Source organism: Sciurus carolinensis, chromosome X (genome assembly GCF_902686445.1).
Source record: "Sciurus carolinensis chromosome X, mSciCar1.2, whole genome shotgun sequence".
In the NCBI taxonomy this organism is placed as follows: domain Eukaryota; kingdom Metazoa; phylum Chordata; class Mammalia; order Rodentia; family Sciuridae; genus Sciurus; species Sciurus carolinensis.
Genome location: NC_062232.1, coordinates 40,461,563 through 40,483,058, shown reverse-complemented (window position 1 = coordinate 40,483,058; position 21,496 = coordinate 40,461,563). Strand labels below are relative to the sequence as shown.

The window sequence follows — 21,496 nt, the reverse complement described above, 5'->3', positions numbered from 1 at the left end:
TAGGAATCTGAGAGCAAACAGGCAAAGAAGTTACCCCACATCACAAAGCAAGCCAAAACAGATGACACTATCACAGGCTATCCAGTATTGTTTTTCTTCCTGTAAAAATGTATTATCTCAGGAGAGGTGTGGACCCCCAGGCAAAGCAGATTACAGAAGCAACGCAAGGGTTCGGTTTACACATTTATTATAGAAATCCCCTTCCAGTGTGGGTAGTGTCTTGGGCCCAGATCCACTGGTACAAAAAGAAAAGTTTAACACTAGGTAAAGGGGGTAGGGGAACCCCCAGCTCCAGGTCACAGACAAGTATCATAGAAAACACAGATTGTGTGGATTTGTTTAAAAAGTGGTAAATGGAAGGAAAGCCAAGGAGGATGTGACGTGGCCTGTGGCCTGTAGCCAGACGTCACCTGAGGATTGTACAGGCATCTACCAGATGCCAGGTTCAACCACTGCAGCATCCCAGGATGTGACACACCCAATGGCTCTGCCCCTTGTTAACCACCTATAGGGCCTCCTGATTGGGGATGATCAGCACAGAGAGGGATAAGGACTCCTTCAGGCACCCACCCAGACTTATTCCTTCCAAATTTGGGCAGATATTCAAGCTGCCCTGGTTTCGGGGGTGGCAGGGAGTTCTGTTCATATCAGAGTCTCCTGACTACCCCCAAAAAGGGTACTGAGACCCTATATGGTCCATTGTGGAGGAGGGTGGACTTGAACAGAACAGGTTGGGCAGGGGGACAGGAATGAACCCAACCAGGACAAGCTCACAGTTTCCCTTTTATAAAATGCCTAGTGTTGGGCAAAGACAGTGAATACTAAATCACAACTGTAAACAGAAATGGAGGAAGGGGATTGGAATCCCCATTCTATCATTCGCTCTCCTTGAAGCTGGCTGAGGTCCCCCAGTCCCCAGCACAGTGTGAGAGAAGCAGGGAATCAGACACCTTCCTGGGCCCATGGGGAGCCAGGGGCCTTGGAAGATCAGGTTGGCACCCAGCCCAGGACTGAGAGCAAAACACATCCCAGGGCTCAGCGAGGTCGGCTGTGTGCTCCCTGGACTGGAGCCATGCCCAGACCAACAAGGGGCATAGCAGAAGGGGTCAGACCAGTGTCCCTGGAGTCTGGGGGTCAGAACTGGAAGACTGGTCCCCCTCTAGCGTCAGGTCACTTAAACGAGCGTTCAGCTCCGGGGGATACAGGAAGTCCGCGTAGTATCTTTAGAAGGGACAGCAGGAATCCGGAGGACAGTGGGGAAAACAGAGAAAAGAGAAGAAAAGACAGACAAGACACAGAAAGAAAGAGGAAAAGAGGCTCGTTAAAGAGGTGGAGGCAGGCACAGGAAAGCACCTTTATGCTCCCAAGCACGGGGCATGGAGAAAAGAGGAAGAGAAAGGTGAGGGCATGTGATGTCCCTTCCTCCCAGCACCCTGGCTTCAAGGCTCATTTCCAGCTGACATGCACTGGTTAAAATACTAAACTCCTATGACTTGGTAAGGAACTGCTACCAGTGCCCAAGATCCCCCTCCACCAGGACCCCAAGGACTAACGCAGGTCGCACCTGGAAATGACCTGTGCCAACACTGCAGCTAGTTTCCTTGTGGTCCCAGTCATTAGCTATCATGACTAGCTACCATGACAATCTTCACCAATTGCCTCAAGAGACCCCTACCCATCAGTAAAAGCACCCCCCATACCTGCTGGAAACAGGGGGTGCCGTGAAACTCCTCGAGTGCGGGAGCGGAGCCTGGCTGGGGGCCCCGTACAGCGCCTGGCCCACCTCATAGCAGCGGGCATGGAGGAAGGGTGGGTGTGATGGGCCCACGTGAGGGAGCATAGGCCGGCGCTGGGGCCCCATGGCCAGTCCCGAGTTCCGGATGTACCAGTCCCGTAGCCCCTCCAGGGCAAGGTTCTTGTGGCCACTGCGCTCACCAGTCGCGGGGATACGGGTGGGTGGGGGCATCCATAGCAGAGGGTTTGGATGCACCTCTGGACCCTCAGCAGCTTCCGGGGGCAGGCCACAGGGCTTGGTACGGGTGGCACGGGTGTGGGGGTCCTTGCTGCGGAGGAGGGGGCTGCTGCCATCAGCTGCATACATGGGTGGTGGGCCAGGGAGCATGGCGAGGAGCCCATCCCGGCGGGAGAGTGGTCCTGAGACCTCAGCTGCAGGCAGCAGCTCCCCCCAGCCTGCCCCGCCGCCACCGCGGGGCAGGCCCCGGTCCAAGGAATAGTCCAAGAGGAAGTCCCCACACACAGGTGGGAGCCGGGGGGCTCCACGGGAAGCAGGGGCTGCTGAGCTAGGCCTGGCTGCCCGGGGAGGATCTGGGGGCCCTGCTGTGCGAGAGGAGAAGGCAGGGGTTGGTTGGGGGCGCTCATACAGCACCTCACTGCTCTTGCAGACTGGTGGGCCAGCGGCAGGGGGAGCCAGAGGGGCAGGTGGAGAACCAGCTCCCCCAGCAGCAGCCCGGTCCACCAGCAGGGCTTCAGAGCTGTTGCTGCGGCGAGTGCGGGCTGCGAAGAGGGAGGCGCGATCAGAGGCAGGGTCTGCCCGCGGGAAGCCCATCTGGGAGTCCTGGCTGCCGGACCACTGTCGAGAATGGAGGCCTTCGGGTCTGGGGTACAGAGGTGGGGGTAATGAGAGTAGGGTCACAAAAATAAAAACCAGGCAAGTGGTCTGAGTGCCCTCCCCACCCCATCTCTTTCTGAGCAGCCTCTACTTGCACATCTCTAAAATGGGCCCAGAATCAGAAATTGGATGTATGAAGGTGTTAGGTAGGGCAGCTGAAATTTGGGGGCCCCCAGGGTTGGAAATGTATGGGTAGAAGGGGCAGTTAACACTAAGGGAGATGTAAATATGTGTAGGGCTGGGGAGGAAACATTAGCAGACGAGCAAACAAAGGTTCTTCCTCATCCTCTGCTAAGGCCCTTCCCATGGTCCTCACTACTTCCAGGACCAAGTCCTAGTCCCTAGGCCTGGAATTTAAGACCTGCCTTAACTCTGTGCCACCGTGTTTATGAACTGCCCAAAACGACCATCCCAACAGCTACCATGCACAGAACACAGACCTCAAAAAGAGAGGAATTTTGTTTTGTTTGCAGCCTGGGAAAGTAGGTACTCAGTAAGTATTTGTTTAAGAAACAGTAGAATAAGCCGGGCGTGGTGGCACATGCTTATAATCCCAGTGACTTGGGAGGCTGAGGCAGGAAGATCACAAGTCCAAGGCTAGTCTCAGTAACTTAGCAAGACTCTATCTCAATAAAAAGTAAGGTCTGGGGATGTAGCTCAGCAGTAGAGTGTCCTTGGGTTCTATCCCCAGTACCAGACCAAGCCAGATAAAACCAAGAGTAGAGTATAGTGATTAAAAGCACAGACTCTAGAGTCAAGATTGCCAGGGTTCAAATACTAGGATTTCAGTTTACTAACAAGTTATTAACCCTATGTGCCTTAGTTTCCTCATCTGTAAAACAGGAATGACAATAGCACACCTCTCAGAGGGATCTTTTGATGATTAAATAAGTTGATATTACACAAAACACTAGCTGACAGTAGGTACCCAGGACATGTTACCCAGAAATTATTATGCCTGTGTCTCTCAAAGGCAGATGTTATTATGCCTGTTTCACAAATGAAGAGACAAAGATTCAGAGACGAGAAGATTTGTCCAAAAGATGCAAAAAAAAAAAATACTCAAATGTTGGTGTTTCTGCCCCCAATTCCCATCCTGTTCTCCAAGACAACTCCTATTCACCTTTCAGAACCCAGCTGCCCATGCGCCCACTTTCTGATAATATCTCAACACTTTCAGTTAAAACTATGTTCCCTTCTCTGATACTTAGACCCACCCTCAGAGTCCCCTTACTTGCAGAGCTGGGGGCCAGCGCCCCGGGTGAGAACAGGAGTGGCAGGCACACTTCGCCCCTCAAAACTGGAAGCACTCCTGGGCAGCGAGCGTGTGGGGCTAGACAGAGATGGGCAGGCCCAGGTCGGGGCCCAGGTTAGAGACTATACCAAATAGCAGGCCCTCTTGCCAGCCCAGGTTCAGGATTCCATTCCTGGCTCCTGGGGAAGGTAGAGGAGGAGGTTCATCCTCACCTGGTGGGGCTGGCCACAGAGTTCCTCCGGCTCTTCAGATCCCCATAAAGATCTGACGGAGGTGGTTTCCATGGGGTTCGCCGCTCAGGGCTCCCCCCAGATACTGCTCGCAGCTGGTCCCAAGCCTTTGGTGGTGAGGGGCGCTCTGCCAGAGAGAAGCAGCCACGGGGTTCCTCTGGATGAGAGGGGAGAATGGGGTAGAATTCAATCAGACGGCACTCAGAAGGGGCAGGATGGATTGGGGCAAAGCAACAGGGAAGGGCTAGAGAAGTAGGGAAAGGGCAAGAGCTAGGACATGATTAAGCAAGCCAAAGAACTAAGGGATGAGGTAGGGTAAAATGAGTAGGGGAAGGGCTGACAAGTAGATCTTTGGGCTGAGGGGGTAAGGGGTGAGGAGAAGGTAAAATGAGGGCCACGACAACATGGGACATCACTAAGGAGGAGCTAAAGAAGTAGGGGTCTAAGCAACAGGATGGGCTAAGGGGACACAGAAGGGAACTGTGGGCAGGTTTGGGGGATAGGAGTCCTTACCATTATCATGGCTGGCCCCAGACTCTGAGAGGGAGCTGCTCTCCGAATGCAGAACTACATCCTCTACAGGTGAAAAGGGGGAGAATCAGGCTTATCACTCCAAGACCTGGGTACCAACCCCTTATGCCATTGAATGGGCTCTTATGCTTAGCTCACCTTCTGGAATGTACCAGCTCACCCTGTTCCCTCCCCCAAGAATTCACCTTTATCTGAATGCATGACCACCACAGGTCTGAGTCTTCACTTTCCTGGTGTCTACTGGTCAGTTCTCTAGGGTCTGCCTTTGCCTGTGAGTCAGTTTCTACTATTCTTCTTACCCAGTGGCTCCCTTAAATTTTGGGCTTCATTGGTTGCTCAACCATGCCACCCGCTACCACATCCACCACTTGAGAATCCCTCCTTGGCCTATTTTCCCTCTCTCACTGGTGGGGTGCTGAAGCCTGGCTCACCTTGGCTGAGCTGAGCTAGGCGTGTGCCCAGGCAGACTCCCTGGGTGGGGATAAGTGCCCCCGTAGACAGCGGCAGTGGCTGTGGAGGGAGAACCGGGAGGCCAAGGCGGGCCCGGACATCCCCCAGCTGCTCCTCCAACTCATGCAGCCTCCTCAGTGCATCAGCCTGTACCTGGCGCCGGCGTCGCCGCTGCTCACCACTCAGCTCAGGGGCCAGGGCCAAGCGCCGGGCAGCAGCTGCAATCTGTTGCTGCACTGACACCTCCCGTTCCAGCTCCTACGGATGGGTGGGAGAGGACCAAATGTTAGAAACTGCCAGGTGCAGGGGGCCAGAGGGTGGAAGAGCCCATCTACACTGGAGGTGAGGCCTGCTCTTCCTGTGGGTGGACCAATTTGCCTAGGGGTGGAGCAGAGAGGTCCATATTGATGAGGGGCAGAGCCTGTTCATCTTTCTGAAAGCGGGCAACCTGTCCTGAAAGACTTAGGGACTAGCATTGTTCCAAGAAGCCACCTCCTCAAGCTCTTTCCCTTCTCTTCTTAGCCTCTCCCTCCTCTGGCCACAACCTCCTCCCCATCCCAAGCCTGGTCCTCTTCCTTCCCCTCCCCACTTTACTCTCTACACCCATCTGCTCACCTCAACAGGGCACAAGGAGTGGTGTGCTGGATTGGGATGCAGTGGAGGGTAGGCACGGGCTGCAGGGGGCCGACGGCGCACCAACTGGGGCCGTTCACCAGGTTCCAGCGGACACTCAGGGGGTAGCTGGCCAGTCAGCTCCTGGAGGGGCCGGGGTTGGGGGAAGAGACTACCAAGAGTTAGCTGGGGAGATGGAGTAAAGCAGTAATGATCCCAGAAGGTACATAAGTCCTCCAAGTAGCTCGCCCTTCTCAGCATCCCACTCATTATTGCTCCTCCTTTCTTCCTCCTCCCAAGATCTCCACCAGGCTGGTGGGCAGTGTAGACTCTCAGCCCCACAATGGCCCAAACCCCTGCGGTGGTATGCAGGGGAGGCTGGGAAACTGGCTTCACAGTCCAGAAGCTTTTAGTATTTACGAAGGCAATACAGTCTATATACTACATATTAAAAACACTCCCTTCAGGGTCTGGTGCTATGTGATCTGAACCAAATTATTGTTTCTAGCAAACTACATGGACATTCACACTAAGATGGGTAAATCTAACCTACAAATCACCCCATGTCAATTCAGGGTAGGCTTTGCTACCAAATTTTGGAAACAGCTTTTGATTTTTTAAAATTTGTTCATTTTTGTTTGTTTGTTGAGGATGTGGGGTTGTTAAATGGGGGACAAGAGACTGTGGGCCTGTATCAATCTATTTCCTTGATTCTAAGATATCTCAGTTGAGCTCTGAGAAGACAGAGGGTGACCAACAGTCCGGACAAGTGGTTTAACAATTGACACCATATGTCTACATAGGGGTCCCAGTCCCTCACCCCCTCCCACTTGACAACCCTCAGGTCAAGCTCTTACCGCCTCTTGGAGACACACTTTTCGGAGCTCCTGAAGTTTCAGGCTCAGGGCCTCTTGCAGGGCCCGCTGCCGATCAAGCAGCCCTCGCAGACGCTCTGACTTCACCTGGGGGGTAGCCTCTCCAAAAAGGGCAGCTGGACAGAAGGAACAAAAATCAATGGGACATCTGGGAAATCCTGAAGCAGTTATGGGGCCAGGTGATGATTCAGAGTGGGGGAAGAGGCAGCAAGAGGGGGAAATCAGCCACCAACCTGGGGCATTGAAGGTAGGAGAGCTGATCAGCTGACCTTTGACTTCCATCCTGGTACTGTCAGGAGGCCGTGGCTGATGGTGGACAAGGCCTGGCAGTGACACACAGGAGCCATTAAGAAAGCACATCCCATGATACTCTGGTTCCCACCCAACCCAGCTTCCCATGCTCCAGCTGGGAATACAAAGTGCACTGGGCCCCACCCACCTGCCTGGCCTGCCCTCTCAGATTCTGTGTCAATGTCTGGACCCACATGGCCCTGGTACCTTGGATCCCTTCCCATTGAGTGGGAACACAGCAAGTGGGAATCTGGGCGGACTTATGCCTCCTCAGAGGCCCATGGGCCACAGCCAGGAGTCTTGCCTAGAAAGAGAGAGAGAAGTAATGGTACAGATTCAACCAAGTATCACAGTGGTTGGCACTTATTAAGCACCGGGTGCCTTGAACAATTACCTACTAAGCCAAAATGGATCTTCCCAACTATCTAGGGATGGGAGTTCTCTATTATTACCCTGTGTTAGAGGTGAGGAGACAGAGGCATAGAGAGGTGAAATAACTTGCCCACATTCAAGGACATAGCCCAGGCCCACCTCCCCAGCCCTACTACACTCTCCTTCACTAGAGATGTTCCAACCCCACCACTTCATCATAAACTGCCTGGTCCAGAAAGTCACATCAGGGCCTTTGCCCACTCTATGGCTGTCTTGAGTGCTATTTTAAACTTCTCACCAACCCAGCCCTATTTCTCAATTATAATTCTGGGGCTTAAATGTCACTTCACAATTGCTATCCAATAAGACTACGCCTCCCCTGTACCTACATGAGGACTGTGTCTGACTTGTTGAATCAGTATCTCCTGCACCCTGACCACTGCTGCACACACAGCAAGTGCCTCCTGAATGTCTGATGCCTGACTGAGCAAATGAGTTAACGAAAGTTAAGGGAGCCAAGCTAGGGGTTCAAGTCCAGATCTGGGGGTCTATACCTGTCCTAACTCCATTCTGCAGCCCTCATGTAACAAGGGTCCCTCCACCCCTTCTCTCCACCATAGCTCAGCCTGAGACTAGCATATGGAGGTCACCCTGCAGAGATTTATGAGAAGTGAAGTCTACAGCCACAGATAACGAGCCACCTGTCTTCTCTCTGCCCAGAAACCCTGATGGACCATGAAGTCTGCCTTGGTTAGTTGCCAGCCCTCCCTCATCCTCTCCACTAGAGTTTGCTCTCTCCCTCCCACATCCTGCTTGGTCCCCAGCTGGGGAGCTGGGTGACATCACCTCCTACCACCTGGCCTAACCTTCATGACAGGTGACTGGGAGGGCCTCATGGGGCCAGAGTTCCATCTCCACCTACCCTGAAACTCACAGCTTGTAGACATGGTAGCCAAGGGATGACCAAGGCAACTTAAGAGGCATGGGTACAAGCCCCTTCCCCATCTCTATATTGTGGGGTATGGCCAACCTGCCTATAATGTGTTCCTGGTTTCTCTGTTGTCCTCCTACCCACCCCATAAGGTCTGTGTCCTTCTCTTGAAGCAGCTGTGCCCTATCCTGAACATCAGGGGTGAGGTCAATCTCTAGAGCCATTGTTATAAATCCAGACACAGCCAGGTACGATGGCACAGGCCTATAAACCCAGCAACTCAGGAGACTTGAGACAGGAGGAGTACAAATTTGAGGCCAGCCTCAGTAACCTAGAGAAATCCTAAGCAACTTAGTGTGACCTTGGTTTCAAAATAAAAAATAAAGCTGGGGGCTGGGGAGATGGCTCAATTGGTAGAATGCTTGCCTTGCAAGCACAAGGTCCTGGGTTCAATCCCCAGCACCAGTAAGAAAAAAAAATTTGTTCGGGCTGGGGATATAGCTCAGATGGTAGAGTGCTTGCCTCGCATGCACAAGACCCTGGGTTCGATGCCCAGTACCAAAGTAAATAAATAAGTAAGTAAATAAAATAAAGCCAGGCACAGGTGGCCCATACCTGTAATCCCAGCAGTTCAGGAGGTTGAGGCAGGACAATAACAAGTTCAAATCCAGCCTCAGTAACTTAGTGAGGCTCTATGCAATTTAGCGAGACCCTGTCTTGAAATTAAAAAAAAAAATTAAAAGTGCTGGGAATGTGGTTCAGTGGTTAAGCTCTCTTGGGTTCAATCCCCAGAACCAAAAAAGGGGAAAAAACTACAGGCACAGTGTATACACATGCACAGGCCCTCACATGGCTACCCATCTAAGGTCTGACCCTTCCCAGCATGGCACAGTTTCCTTGATGTCCCAATTCAAGTTCTCTCTGCCCCTTGGCTCCTGGAGCTCCTACTTTACCAGGTCCCATTTGGACTTGGGGAACTTTCCCAGGCTCCCCTGAACCTTCTTCCATCCAAAAAGGAATACAACCAAAAGGAACACACTCCTCCCCCCAGAGGTCCATTTACCCCATTCACCAAGATTGGCCCCACATTCCACACTGCCTCAATCCTTCCTTTTCTGGGAGTTCAGAGCATCCTAGAAATCAACACAGGGTCCAGACAGGAACCCTAACTCCACCCTGTCAACCTGACCTCAGGGACATAGCTAGGGCATGAGTCATGGGGTCACTGAGCAGGCTAGACACAGGGTCAACGCCCCGCACCTGGCTCCAAAATCTTTGCCTCCACTCACATGTCCTCTGTATGTCTGCCTTGCAACCTGGGGCTACCCAGTCCCCAAAGATGGTGAGAAGGGGATTTGAGCAATATCCTCCCCCACACCAGCCCCTGGGACCTCCACTGGTGACCCCGTGACCCTGTTCTGTCATCCTGTCACAGAGATGGGCTACAGCAAGAGAGCTACAGAGGGCACCCCCCACACCCAGAGGCGGGCCCAGCAGGTTTTTCAGGTCTGCCCTTCTGACACCGCAGCTGAGAAATTCCTGGCTGTAATGACTGTTTACAACCAAGACACCTCACCTGGGTGGCACCCCAAAACTGTCATCAGGACCCCCATTTCAATATCCTGCCACCCCTGGAGCATTACCAAAGTCTGAACTGCCCCCCCTTGAGTCCTCCTGCACCCACTTCCTCCACTCTAGGTGAACGAATGGGAAGAGGGCAGGCAGGTGACTAGACAATGGTTTCTCAAACAGCTCACTCTGGTCTTCTTGGAGGTATTGTCCCTGGGTTGGGGGAGGACAGAGGCTACTCTAGCAGGGAGGAAAGGAAGAGAGGAAGTAAAGGGAGTGGAGAAGGGGAACTCATGCGTCTTCTCCCCCATCCCTCCCTGTCCATTTTGTTCATTTCCGGCCCCAATTTACTTTATCCCAGGAAAGGAAGTTGAACATTTTATAATTCGCCTGCTTCTCAGGCCCTCCTTCTGTGCTGAACCCCCGACTCTGCCCCACCCCTCATTGTTGGTGTACCTCTCCCACAGACCTGGCTCTCTTTTGAAGGGAACTTTAGTACACCGCACCCCAGGTCCCCATGCCCTCACCTCCCCCATACCCCTGGGCCCACTGCTCACAGGTGCTCACCAATGCCAGAGAGTGCTGTGGGGTAGCTTCGGTACCTCAAAAAAAATAGTTGTCTCAATCAGGCCCTGGCTTGGCTGGCAGTGGCAGTGAGCAACAGTGGCGGATGCCTTGGCTGCCTCCCACTAGGTAATGGCCCAGCCTACCTGGCCAGGAACTGGGCCGGCCCACACCTTTTAACCCTTGCCTGCCTACCATCAGGGCTAGGGCTACCCCTGGGGGGCAGCCTCTGGGCCTAGTCCATTCACAGTGCCTAGCATGGCCAAGAAAAGAATTTGGAATGCCCCCCTCACCCAAGATACTTAGTGTAGACCTGGGAAAGACGAGTTACAAGTCTTGGACTACACACTGCCTCTGAAGCTGCCTAGATTTCGAGGACCAGAGCCTGCCTGCTGAGAGTAGCACCTTGGCTTTGGGGGGCTGGGGGGGTGTAAAACAGACTGGATGACTCGTGTGACATCGAGTTTGTGTCTCTTAGTGGTATGTATCACTTTCCCAAGGTCCGTGCCCTTCCTCATAGGACAAGGTGGGGTAGGAGAAGGCCTTGGAGTAATTCATTCTGGTAAGTTTCCAAGTTGGGGACAGAGGATGTCAAACTTTTTTGGGAGGAGGGGTACCTGGGATTGAACTCAGGGGCACTCGACCACTGAGCCACATCCCCAGTCCTATTATCGTATTTTATTTAGAAACAGGGTCTCACCGAGTTGTTTAGCACCTCACTTTTGCTGAGGTTGGCTTTGAACTTGTGATCCTCCTGCCTCAGCTTCCCAAGCCGCTGGGATTACAGGTGTGTACCACCACGCCCAACTGGAATTCAACCTTTCTAAGAGGCCAGATCTCAAGACCCTACTGCCTTCCACAGGTCCAGAAGAAGTAATCCTAGTAAACCAACCACATCAATTATGTCCTACAAACATGAAGAATGATATAGGCCTGCCTTCTCAGAGCCATTTTACATATGTGGAAGCTGAGGCTCAGAGAGGTGAAGAGACCGGATTCAGATCACAACATGCAAGTTGTGGGGGAGGAAGGCTCTCACCTGTAATCCTAGCGGCTCAGGAGGCTAAGACAGAAGGATCACAAATTTAAGGCCAACCTCAGTAACTTAGGGAGAACCTGTCTCAAAATAAAAAAGGTCCAGGGAGGGACAGGGGTTGTGGCTCAGTGGTTGTATGGGTTTGATCCTCAGCATCACATAAAAATAAATAAATAAAATAAAGGTATTGTGTCCATCTACAACTAAAACTATTTTTTAAAAATACTTAACAACAAAAAATGGGCTGGGGATATAGCAGAGTAGTAAATCACCCCTGGGATAAATTTCCAGTATTCCCCTCTCCCACCAAAAAAAGTAGGTAGAATCAGAATCCTGGGGTCTGGGTCCTGCGCTGGAGGCAGACAGAGGTTGCTCCTGAAGGAGGAGGAGGAAGGAGGTTCAAGCTTCTTCACACCCTTGCTGGGTCTCCTTCATTTCTCCCCCTTGCCATTTCTGGCCAGGAGTCAGGTTTCATATCAGATGAGGAAATTGAGAGTTCCAAGTCCCTACAATGTAGGGACAACACCACATGGGCTCTGGGCCTGTCCCAGCACACAGCACACATTCTGTGCTCCATGTGGGACCATCTGCTCTGTGACCTCAAGGCCCAAACCTAACCCAGGCCCCTGCAGCAGCCCTGCCATGACATGAAAGAGAGGAGTGTGAGGAATGCTCTCTCCCTATTTCAGCAGGTGTGCCAAGCAAGAGAGCTCCCTCTGTCACATGCTACTAAGGCCTCCTGCCATCCCTGCCCACCTTTCTTCCTGGGTGTGAGATTTCCGGTGTGGCACACAAAGGCCCTTTTCATTACCGCCCCCTTTCTCCCCTCCTTCTCTGCCCAGGGCTGGTGAGGAGTTGGCCATGGCCTCTGCCACCTCTTGTGGGCCACCAAGAATGTTAGGAAGTGGGATGTATATAAAATCAGAGCCAACATAGACAAGAGAGTGAGGTTGGCAAGGCAGACTGAATCTCAAGGCTCAAGTTCCCTCACCTATAAAAATGGGTAAAAGGTGGTTATAAAGATAATAAAGGCCAAAGGAACTCTGGAAGGCATTTCAAAGTGCAAGGAAACTCACCACATCATTAATGACTGTTAATAACAATAATAAACTCAACCCGTGATGGGCTGGTGTGGGGGGAAGTGAAGGAGAACAGGTAGCTGGACCTCCTGGGCCATGCAGACAAGTAGGGCAGAGTCACCCACACATATCATTGCTCTGATGATTTTTAACATCTTACAAGATGGCCCAAACTCTCAGTCCTACTGCAGTGGGTCCTAAGCCTCACATAGACGCTACACAACTAATAAATGGTAGGTGTGGGATTTGACCCAGCTCTGTCATTTACTGCTGTGTGACTGCCTGGACTAGTCACTTAACATCTCTGTGCCTCAATGTTCTCATTTGTTAAATGGGGATGATGAGAACAGTATGTAGTGCTCAACAGGGCTGTTGTAAGCATTAAATCAGTTAATACGTTTAAAGCTTGCTTAGAACAGTACCTGACCTGCCTTAAGTGCTCAGTTATGATGGCTATCATAATCACAAGTATTCCTCCCCACAGAACTCAGGAACCAAACAGATACATCTGGACTGTTATTTTTTTATTTTTTAATTTTTTTTTTTTTGAGATACAGCTGGTGTCTCTCAGTCTCACTGGATAAATTTGAAACAGAGCTGTTTTCCCTCTGATAAGTTGTCTGAACTCTCACTATCCAAAATCAGGAACTAAATATATTCACAGGCATTTCAAATGAGCTAGTATCCCTCAGCCCCCAAACCCTCCCTGCTTGCCAAACCAGACATGTTTGAAACAGAGCTGTTTTCCCTCATCTCCAACCTCTCCCTCAACTCAACATTTAAAATGCAGGAAACAAGGGCACCATGGAGCACAACTTTAATTCCAGCAACTTGGGAGGCTAAAGCAGGAAAATTGCAAGTTCAAGGCCATTCTGGGCAACTTAGCAAGACCCTATTTCAAAATAAAGAACAAAGAGGGCTGGGAGTGTAGCTCAGTGGTAGAGTGCCCCTGGGTTCATCCCAGGTACCAAAGAAAAAAATGCAGAAACTAAATATATTCAGATAAATTGTTGGAACACTCACTAACCAAATACAAGAACTGAATTTTTTTAACTGTGCTGGGGACAGAACCCAGGGTCTTGTGCATGCTAGGCAAACACTCTACCACTAAGTCATATCCTCAGCCCTTTTTTATATTTTATTTTGAGACAGGTTCTTGTTAAGTTGCTGAGGGCCTCAATAAATTGTTGAGGCTGGCTTCGAACATGTGATCCTCTTGCCTCAGCCTCCCGAGTTGCTGGGATTACAGGCGTGCACCACCATGCCCTGCCTGGATACCTTTTTGAGTTAAGAGTCATTATCCCTGTTTATCTGAACTTTCACTTCTCATTATGTAAGATGGGAACACAAAGTACCTTCAGATAAGTTGTTAGGTTTCACTGTCTGAACTCCCAGAATTCTTCCTGTCTTAGAACTCAGATACTAAATAGATTGGGACAGTGAAGAACAGTTGGTTGATATCAACAGATTTGGAGAAATGTTTTGGATAAATAAGATGGGTCTAATATTCATCATTCAAATTCACTAATCTATGAGAAATGCAGGAATAGGACTGGGAATATAGCTCAGTTGGCAGAGTGCTTGCCTCTCAAGCACAAGGCCCTGGGTTCAATCCCCAGCACCACAAAAAAAAAAAAAAGAAAAAAAAGAAAAAAAAGAAATGCAGGAATAATTGAATAACACATTACCTACCATCTCACTATTCTATCTATCCCCAAAATCAAGAAGATTCACCAGGCAAAGTGGTGCACACCTATAATCCCAGTGGCTCAGCAGGCTGAGACAGGAGAATTGCAAGTTCAAAGTCAGCCTTAGCAAAAGCGAGGCACTAAGCAACTCAGTGAAACCCTGTCTCTAAATAATTTACAAAATAGGGCTGGGCATGTGGCTCAGTGGTCGAGTGCTGCTGAGTTCAATCCCAGGTACCCACCCCCAAAAAACAATTCATGCAGCAAAGGAATCTCATGTTATTGTTATAATTGTTACTATTGGATGGGGATTCTTTTTCTGTTGGTTTTCTTAAGACTTTAATAGAAATTTATTAAACCTGTAAATTGACAGCTTTATTATGTTGAGGGATCCAATCCACTGACATTTTTTTAAGTCTTCCTTGGCTTATTTTATTAGCATTTCATAATTTTCAAGCAAACAGATTCTGTACATAGCTTTTTAAGTATAGACCTAAATATTTCATTTCCTTTGGAACAACTAAAAATAGTTTTTTTTTAAAAAAGACCATCATGCTGTGTTTGTTGGCCAGGCTGACTAAAAAATCCTGGACTCAAGTGATTCTCCTGCCTCAGCCTTCTGAATAGTTGGGACTACAGGTGTGTGCCACCATGCCCACTTAGATGGGCCCAATTCTAACATCCAGTGACAGCCTGCATCCCCCTACCCCCAACACACACACACACACACACACACACACACACACACAAACTGGTCCCACAGAGATGGGATGGACTTAGCACCAAAATTTTTATTGCTTACTGCCAGGAGAGAAGTGAATAAATCCCAACTCCCATCTTTACCCCACCAAGCCTCTGACCTAGTATAGACTTTTCTCCAGCCAGAAAAGTAGGGATAACACACCCAGGATCAAGAACAAGGAACAGGGTAACATGACTTAGAAGATTCATAAACACTCTGGACCCCCAGCTCCCATATATTTTCTCAATCTCCCCCAACTAGGGACAGCCCTGGACATGGCAAGGTTGGAAACCTGACCCGCACCTCTCGACTCCCAGAGAGTCACTGAATAATTTAAGGTGTTTTTCACACTTGGGGAGGGCAGGGGACATAGGAACATTTCAATGCCCTCCTACAGGAAGAGAAATGCATGCTGTATGTGAGATCTCTGGAGTGGAAATGAGGGAGGGATTGATCACATACAAAAACCCCATCAACCACACAAGGCTCACAGGGATGCTTGCTCTTCAGCATTTGGGGTATACTTCAGAAGCCCTGGGAACAATGGAACCTTTAAGTTCAAGGGGGTAGGGTATAATGTATTGGACTCAGAAGGGAGGGGAAGTGGATGTTAGGAGGAAGACCTGAAGGAAGGGCATGGTAAGGGGTATATCTTGGGTTGGGATAGGATAAAAGGACAGGACGGGAAGGAGTACAGGAGATACAGGATGGAGATCAGGAAGCAGACTAGGACCAGGCAAAATGGCCCAGCAACTCAGGAGACTGAGGCAGGAGAATCGCAAGGGCACGGATAGACTGGGCAACTTAGTGAGATCATGTCTCAGAATTAAGGGTTGGAGGATGTAGTTTGGTAGTAGAGCATCCCTGGGTTCAATTCCAAGTTCTGCTTAAAAAAAGGAGGCAGAGCAGGAAATGAGCCAGGACACTGGTCAGAGGATAGGGTGGAGAAACAAAAGGATGGAGGACAAGAGAGAACATACAAGAAGAAGACAAAACAGCAAGGTAGGGGTGAAAGTCAGTGTAGAACAGCATCCAAGAAGACATGATTGGGACAGGTCAAACCTGTCAAGGAAGGGAAAAGAGAAAAGGGCAGATTGATTCAGGATGGAGACTAGGAACAGGAAAAGACCAGGGCAGAATAAGAGTAGGAAAGAGGTAGTGATGGGACAAAAAAAGAGGGACAAACAAGAAAGGGTTGGGGACAGGGACAGACAGGAGACATAGAGGGATGTTTAAAGGTGGTGAGCCAAGAGGGAGATCAGGAGTTCAGAAAGAGACTTGGAGGATATTACAGGGTGGGGAAAAGGTACAGAAATAAAAGGTCAGGAATCAGGATAGAACTGAATCAGACTGGCGTTAGGAAGACAGATCACAACTGGTAGAGTTTCAGACAACTGATAAGCTTTTTGGGAACACACAGGTCCAAGCATCTGGACATAAACTAGGGTCAGTTGGGCATCAGGACAGGGCAAGATGAGCTTCAGATACAGAACATGATCAGACAAGGATCTAGGGTTAGACCAAGGATCCTGAGGACAAACCTGCATGGGTTTGAGGGTGATACTGGCTTAAGGGGGACAAAACAAGGGTTCTGGATCACAGGAGGCCAGAAAATTATTAGATCAGGGATCTGACTGAAGATCCTGAGACCAAGGTTGGCAGGGGTCAGGGGATGAAAAAAGAGATCAGACAAGAGTCAGGGGTGATACCACGAGGTCAGAGGTCGTGAGTGTGCGTGCAGGTACATCCTTGTCGGCGTTTCCGGGCCCTCACCCCGCCCTATCCCCTCCCTTCTTCCCCTAGAGGGGGGTGTTACTCACCTAGGGTCCATGCACCGCGGCGTAGGCGGGGTCGGTGTAGGCCAGCAGGGGTAGTGGACGCGCCCCTCCCTTGCTGAGCCCTGCTTTTCCCTGGACGCGCGCCTACACCCCTTCCGCGCCCTTCTGGTGGGCCGCGTTCGGCCCCGCGACCGTTAGCCGTGGGGGCCAGACGGAGGGCTCCGAGAGGATGGAAGAGGTGTGCTGACCCCTCCGCGGGCTGTGGAATCCCGACTCCCACCTTTAACTCGGTTCGTCCGCTCGTGGCGGCACCGCCGCCTCCGCCGCTGAGCCCGAGCCTGCGGGGAACGGGGGAGTGGGGCGCGAGACCACAGCAGCGGCGGAGACGAAGTGCGCAGGCGCCAGCTCGGGTCTTCGATTTTCCTGCCCTGGGAGCGCCAGGAGCGAACGAACTGGGAGCGCGTGCGCACACGCTTTCTCTTGGGCAGCCGAGCCCGCTCCCGCCCAAGCCACGCCCCTTCAGTGAGCACACTGGCGCCCCTCACCACAAGTCTTCTTCCAGGGACCCACAGGCAGCACCCCAAGCTGCTTTCTGTAAGCCATCAACACACCTCTAAACTCCCCCAATGGTCCCCAGTGCCTTTCCCCAAATGCACCCCAAACCACCCTCCATCATCTACCAAAGTATATCCCCAAAGTACTATTAATCCCAAACAGTATCTTCATTCCACCCTTCACGGACACCCAAACTGCACCAATAAACTACTCTATGAACCTTTGAACTGTATCCAAATGACACTATGTTGACCCAAAAGTATACCCCTAAATTTCCTTTTGTGGAACTCAAGATTGCATACAAAATAATTATACATCCCTCCCAATGGACCCAACCCCCAATCACTCTATTTACCTCTTAATTTCAACGTTCAAACCATCTTCCATAGTCCCCTAAATTGTATCTCCAAACTACTTTCGTTGATCTCAAGTAGTACCTCCAATCCACCTTTCCACGGATATTCAAATATACCAATAAACTACCCTCTACTACCTGCAAGTTGTTCCCCCCAAACGACTTGCAGTTAGCCCTGAAATCACTAGCTTCCAAACAGCTTTTATTTTTTGCAGTGTTGTGAATGGAACCCAGGGCCTCTGGAATACAAACTACCACTGAGCTACATCCCCAGCTTCAAACATCACTTCTGAATCACTCTCCAGTATGTACCCAAAACACCCTCATTGGATCCCTCATTGTCCATGTGCTATCCACCATACTCTGTCAGTCCCCAAAGTGCTTTCCAAGAGCCTCCATCACCACTCCAAACATTCCCAGTTATACTTGACATGGGCCTCACCTGCACTTCAAATCAATTACAAACATCACCTGCTCTACCTCCAAACCATGCTCCAGGCACACTCCCCAACAAAATACATTCCATTGACCTCCCTTCCTGTTTCAACAAAATTACCTTCCAACAGCCCCTACCAATATCCCAAATGCTCCCAAACACATTTTTGTGTGGTTTCCCAACTGCACTTCAGAGCACTATCAAAATGCTCTGCATTTTAAAACCATAGTCCAATGACTCAGACTGCACCACAAAACCATTCTTGAACAGTCCTCAACTATTCTGCCCAGTAACCAACTACCATTTCGATACAGGGATCCCCCAAATCATACTCCAGTGACCCAAAATGTATCTTCTAAACCCTCCAATGACTCCACCTGCATCCCAAATACTACATTAGGGACCCAAATTACAAAGCACCTTCCAATGATCATTCTTAAAACCAATTAATTGGGATATAATTAACAAACCATAAATGTCATTCACTTTTAAGTATGCTCAACAATTTTAGTAAATTTATCAAAGTATGCACCAATCACCATAACATAGTGTTATAGCATTTACATTATCTCACTAAGATTCTTTGTGTGAATAAAACTTATTCCCATTCACATTCCCAGGACCTAGGCAACCGCTAATCTACTTTTTGTCGCTATAGATTTGCCTGTTCTGGACATTTCACATGAATGTAACATGAAGATGTTTTTGGACTTCGCATCTTTCACTTGGCATAACTTTGTTTTGGCACTAGTGGGAATTGAACCCAAGGCCTTGTACATGCTAGGCAAATATTCTATCCCCAAGTTACATCCAGAACCCTCTGTATTTTAGTTTGAATCAGGGTTTCTGTTAATTTGCTAAGGCTCACCTTGAACTTGTGAGATTTCTACCTTAGCCTCCTTAGGTAGAAATCCTCCTTAGGTAGGATTACAGCTGTGTGTCACTGTGCCTGGCCAGCATAAGGTTTTTGAGGTTTATCCATGTCATAACATGCATTATGCACCAGTAGTTTGATCATTTTATTGTTGAATAGTTGTGTATCCAATGATCTTTTTATCTTTTTTTTTTTTTTTGAGGTACTAAGGATTGAACCCAGGGATGGTATACCACTAAGCTACGTCCCCAGCCCTTTTTGGTTTGTTTTTTTTTTTTTTTTTTCTTGAGACTGGGTCTCACTAATTTGCACAGGTTGGCCTCAAACTTGTGATCCTCCTTCCTCAACCTCCCAAGTCACTGGGATTACAGGTATGCACAGTCACACCTGGTTTATCCAATCATCTTTAACTGTTCCCCAAATCACCCACTAACTCACAATACAACTCACAATAGCCCTCTGAAATCCAGACTTCAAACTAGGCTCTCAAACAGCACCCCACATCATATCATCCCTAAACTATACCCCCAAACCACTCCATTGATCTTCAAACATCACTAAACTGCCCTTCCACAGTCTCATTTTTATATGCCCAAATTCTTCCAACTTCTCCCATTATACCCTTAAACTGCCCTATATCGACTCCCGAAAAAGCAGAGTAGTGTCACACACTGAAGTCCCAGCTGTACAGAAGGCTGAGGCAGGAGGAAAGCTTGAGCCCAGGAATTCAGGGGCCAGCTTGGACAACATAGTGAGACCCTTGCACTTGGGGAAAAACACCCCACTGGGTGTGGTGGCACATGCCTGTAATCCTAGCTACTTGTAAAAGTGAGGTAGGAGGATCACAAGTTCAAGGCCAGCCTTGGCACCTTAATGAAACTATCTCAAAATAAAAAATAAAACAATGGATAGGGATGTAGCTCAGTGGTGCATTCATGAACCAAATCCTCACAAACCTCCCACACAAACTGCCAAGAATATCCCCAAAATACCTTTTCAATGATACCCAACCATAACCCCAAACTACTGTCCAATATTTAAAGTCTCACTGCCAAAATTTGCATTCCAACAGTCCCCAACTCTGCTTCTAAATATCCCCTAACTACACTTCCTTGGCCCCAGAACTGCACCCCAAAACCACTTTTTTTATACCAGGGATTGAATCCAGGGATGCTTGGCCACTGAACCACATCCCTCATCTCTTTTTATTTTTTTTAAATTTTGAAACAGGGTTTCACTAAGTTTTTAGGGTCTCACTAAGTTGCTGAGGCTGACCTTGAATTTGCAATCCTTCTGCCTCAGCCTCCTAAATCACTGGGATTACAGGTCTGCATGATCATACCCAGCAGTTCCACATGATTTAAGATAAGGTTGGGTATGAAAATCATTAGACAGTAGTTTGGGGCCAGGTGCAGTGGTGAACACTTGTAATTCCAGTAGATTGGGAGGCAGAGGCAGGAGGATCACAAGTTTGAGGCCAGCCTCAGCAACTTAGCATTACCCTGCCTCTGAATAAAAATAAAGGGCTGGGATGTAGCTCAGTGGTAAAGCACCCATGGCTTCAATCCCTGGTATGTATGAATGAATGAATGAATGAATAAATAAATAAATAAATAAATAAATAAATAAATAAATAAATAGAGCTGAAGATGTAGCACAGTGGTTAAGCACTCTGGGTTTAATCCCTGGTACCAAAAAAAAAAAATACATGCAACTATATCCATAAAAATTTATATTCCAGTTTTTCCCAACCATAACACCTAAAGCACCCTCCATGAATTCCCACCCACACCTTAAACTGCCCTGAGATAGCCCTCAAAGCTACCTGTAAACATCCACCATTTACTTTCCCAGCAGCCTTCCAACTACAACACCAAACCACCCTCCATTGACCCCACATCACTTCAGTGGCTTCAGTTGTACCCAAATGCTTTCCAGTGATCCTTAATTCTGCTCTCAAACTACTCCCAATAACCCCCAAGCATACCCGAGTCTCTCCGAGGACGCTTACTCTACCCAAGCCATCAGTATTAGTTTTCTGTAGCTGCTATAACTAATTACCACAAACTTGGTGTCTTTAAAAATGAGAAGCTTATTCTTTTACAGGTCTAGGGAAGTTCAAAATCACTTTATTTTTTTAAACATTTTTAGTTGTAGATGAACACAATACCTTTATTTTACTTACTTATATGTGGTGTTGAGGATCGAACCCAGTGCCTCACACATGCTAGGCAAGCCCTCTGCCACTAAGCCACACCCCCAGCCCATCAAAATCACTTTAACTAGGCTAAAATTAAGGTGTCAACAGAGATGTACTCCCTCTGGAGGCCCCAGAGAACAATCTGGTTTTCTGCCTCTTGCAGCTTCTGGTGGCAGCTGGCATTTCTTGGCTTGTGGCCACATCACCAAATTTTCTCCCTCTCAGGTCACATTGCCTCCTTTTCTGTCAGTCAAATCTGCTTCTTCCTACCTTTAATAAGAACACTTGTGATTATAATTAGGATTTATCCTCATTTTGAAATCCTTAATTTACAAGCTGAGCAGGATGGTACATGCTTGCAGTTCCAGCTACTCAGGAGTCTGAGGCTAACCTGAGGAACATAGTGAGAGCCTGTCTCAAAAAAAAGCAAAAAACCCAAAATGC

At 49.1% G+C, this 21,496-nt stretch overlaps 1 protein-coding gene across 3 annotated transcripts; it reads right to left on the bottom strand.

Moving 5' to 3' along the window:
* Positions 1-170: 170 nt before the first annotated feature.
* On the bottom strand, positions 171-17,052 carry Ccdc120 (coiled-coil domain containing 120). Of its 3 annotated transcripts, none has more exons than XM_047537187.1 (11): positions 16,675-17,052; positions 7,081-7,177; positions 6,816-6,905; positions 6,565-6,698; positions 5,711-5,851; positions 5,077-5,353; positions 4,628-4,690; positions 4,097-4,271; positions 3,864-3,962; positions 1,701-2,615; positions 171-1,221 (listed from the first exon to the last, which is right to left on the bottom strand). In XM_047537187.1, the coding sequence occupies exons 3-11, from the start codon at positions 6,862-6,864 to the stop codon at positions 1,107-1,109; spliced, it is 1,968 nt and encodes a 655-aa protein (XP_047393143.1). In that variant the 5' UTR covers positions 6,865-6,905; positions 7,081-7,177; positions 16,675-17,052; the 3' UTR covers positions 171-1,106. The 3 variants fall into 3 exon arrangements, with proteins under 3 accessions (XP_047393143.1, XP_047393144.1, XP_047393145.1); XM_047537188.1 differs by lacking the exon at positions 16,675-17,052 and adding an exon at positions 10,313-10,449; XM_047537189.1 differs by lacking the exon at positions 16,675-17,052 and adding an exon at positions 10,303-10,386.
* Positions 17,053-21,496: the final 4,444 nt, after the last annotated feature.

What these genes read in the sequence shown, in the direction of transcription:
- Ccdc120 (XM_047537187.1), bottom strand. Translation starts at nt 6,864, where the DNA reads ATGGAAGTCAAAGGTCAGCTGATCAGCTCTCCTACCTTCAATGCCCCA. An exon ending in ACTCCTTGTGCCCTGTTGAG is followed by an intron (nt 5,354 to 5,710) that starts GTGAGCAGATGG and finishes ACCCATCCGTAG; the next exon opens with GAGCTGGAACGGGAGGTGTC. An exon ending in TCTGTGGCCAGCCCCACCAG is followed by an intron (nt 3,963 to 4,096) that starts GTGAGGATGAAC and finishes ATCTCTGTCTAG; the next exon opens with CCCCACACGCTCGCTGCCCA.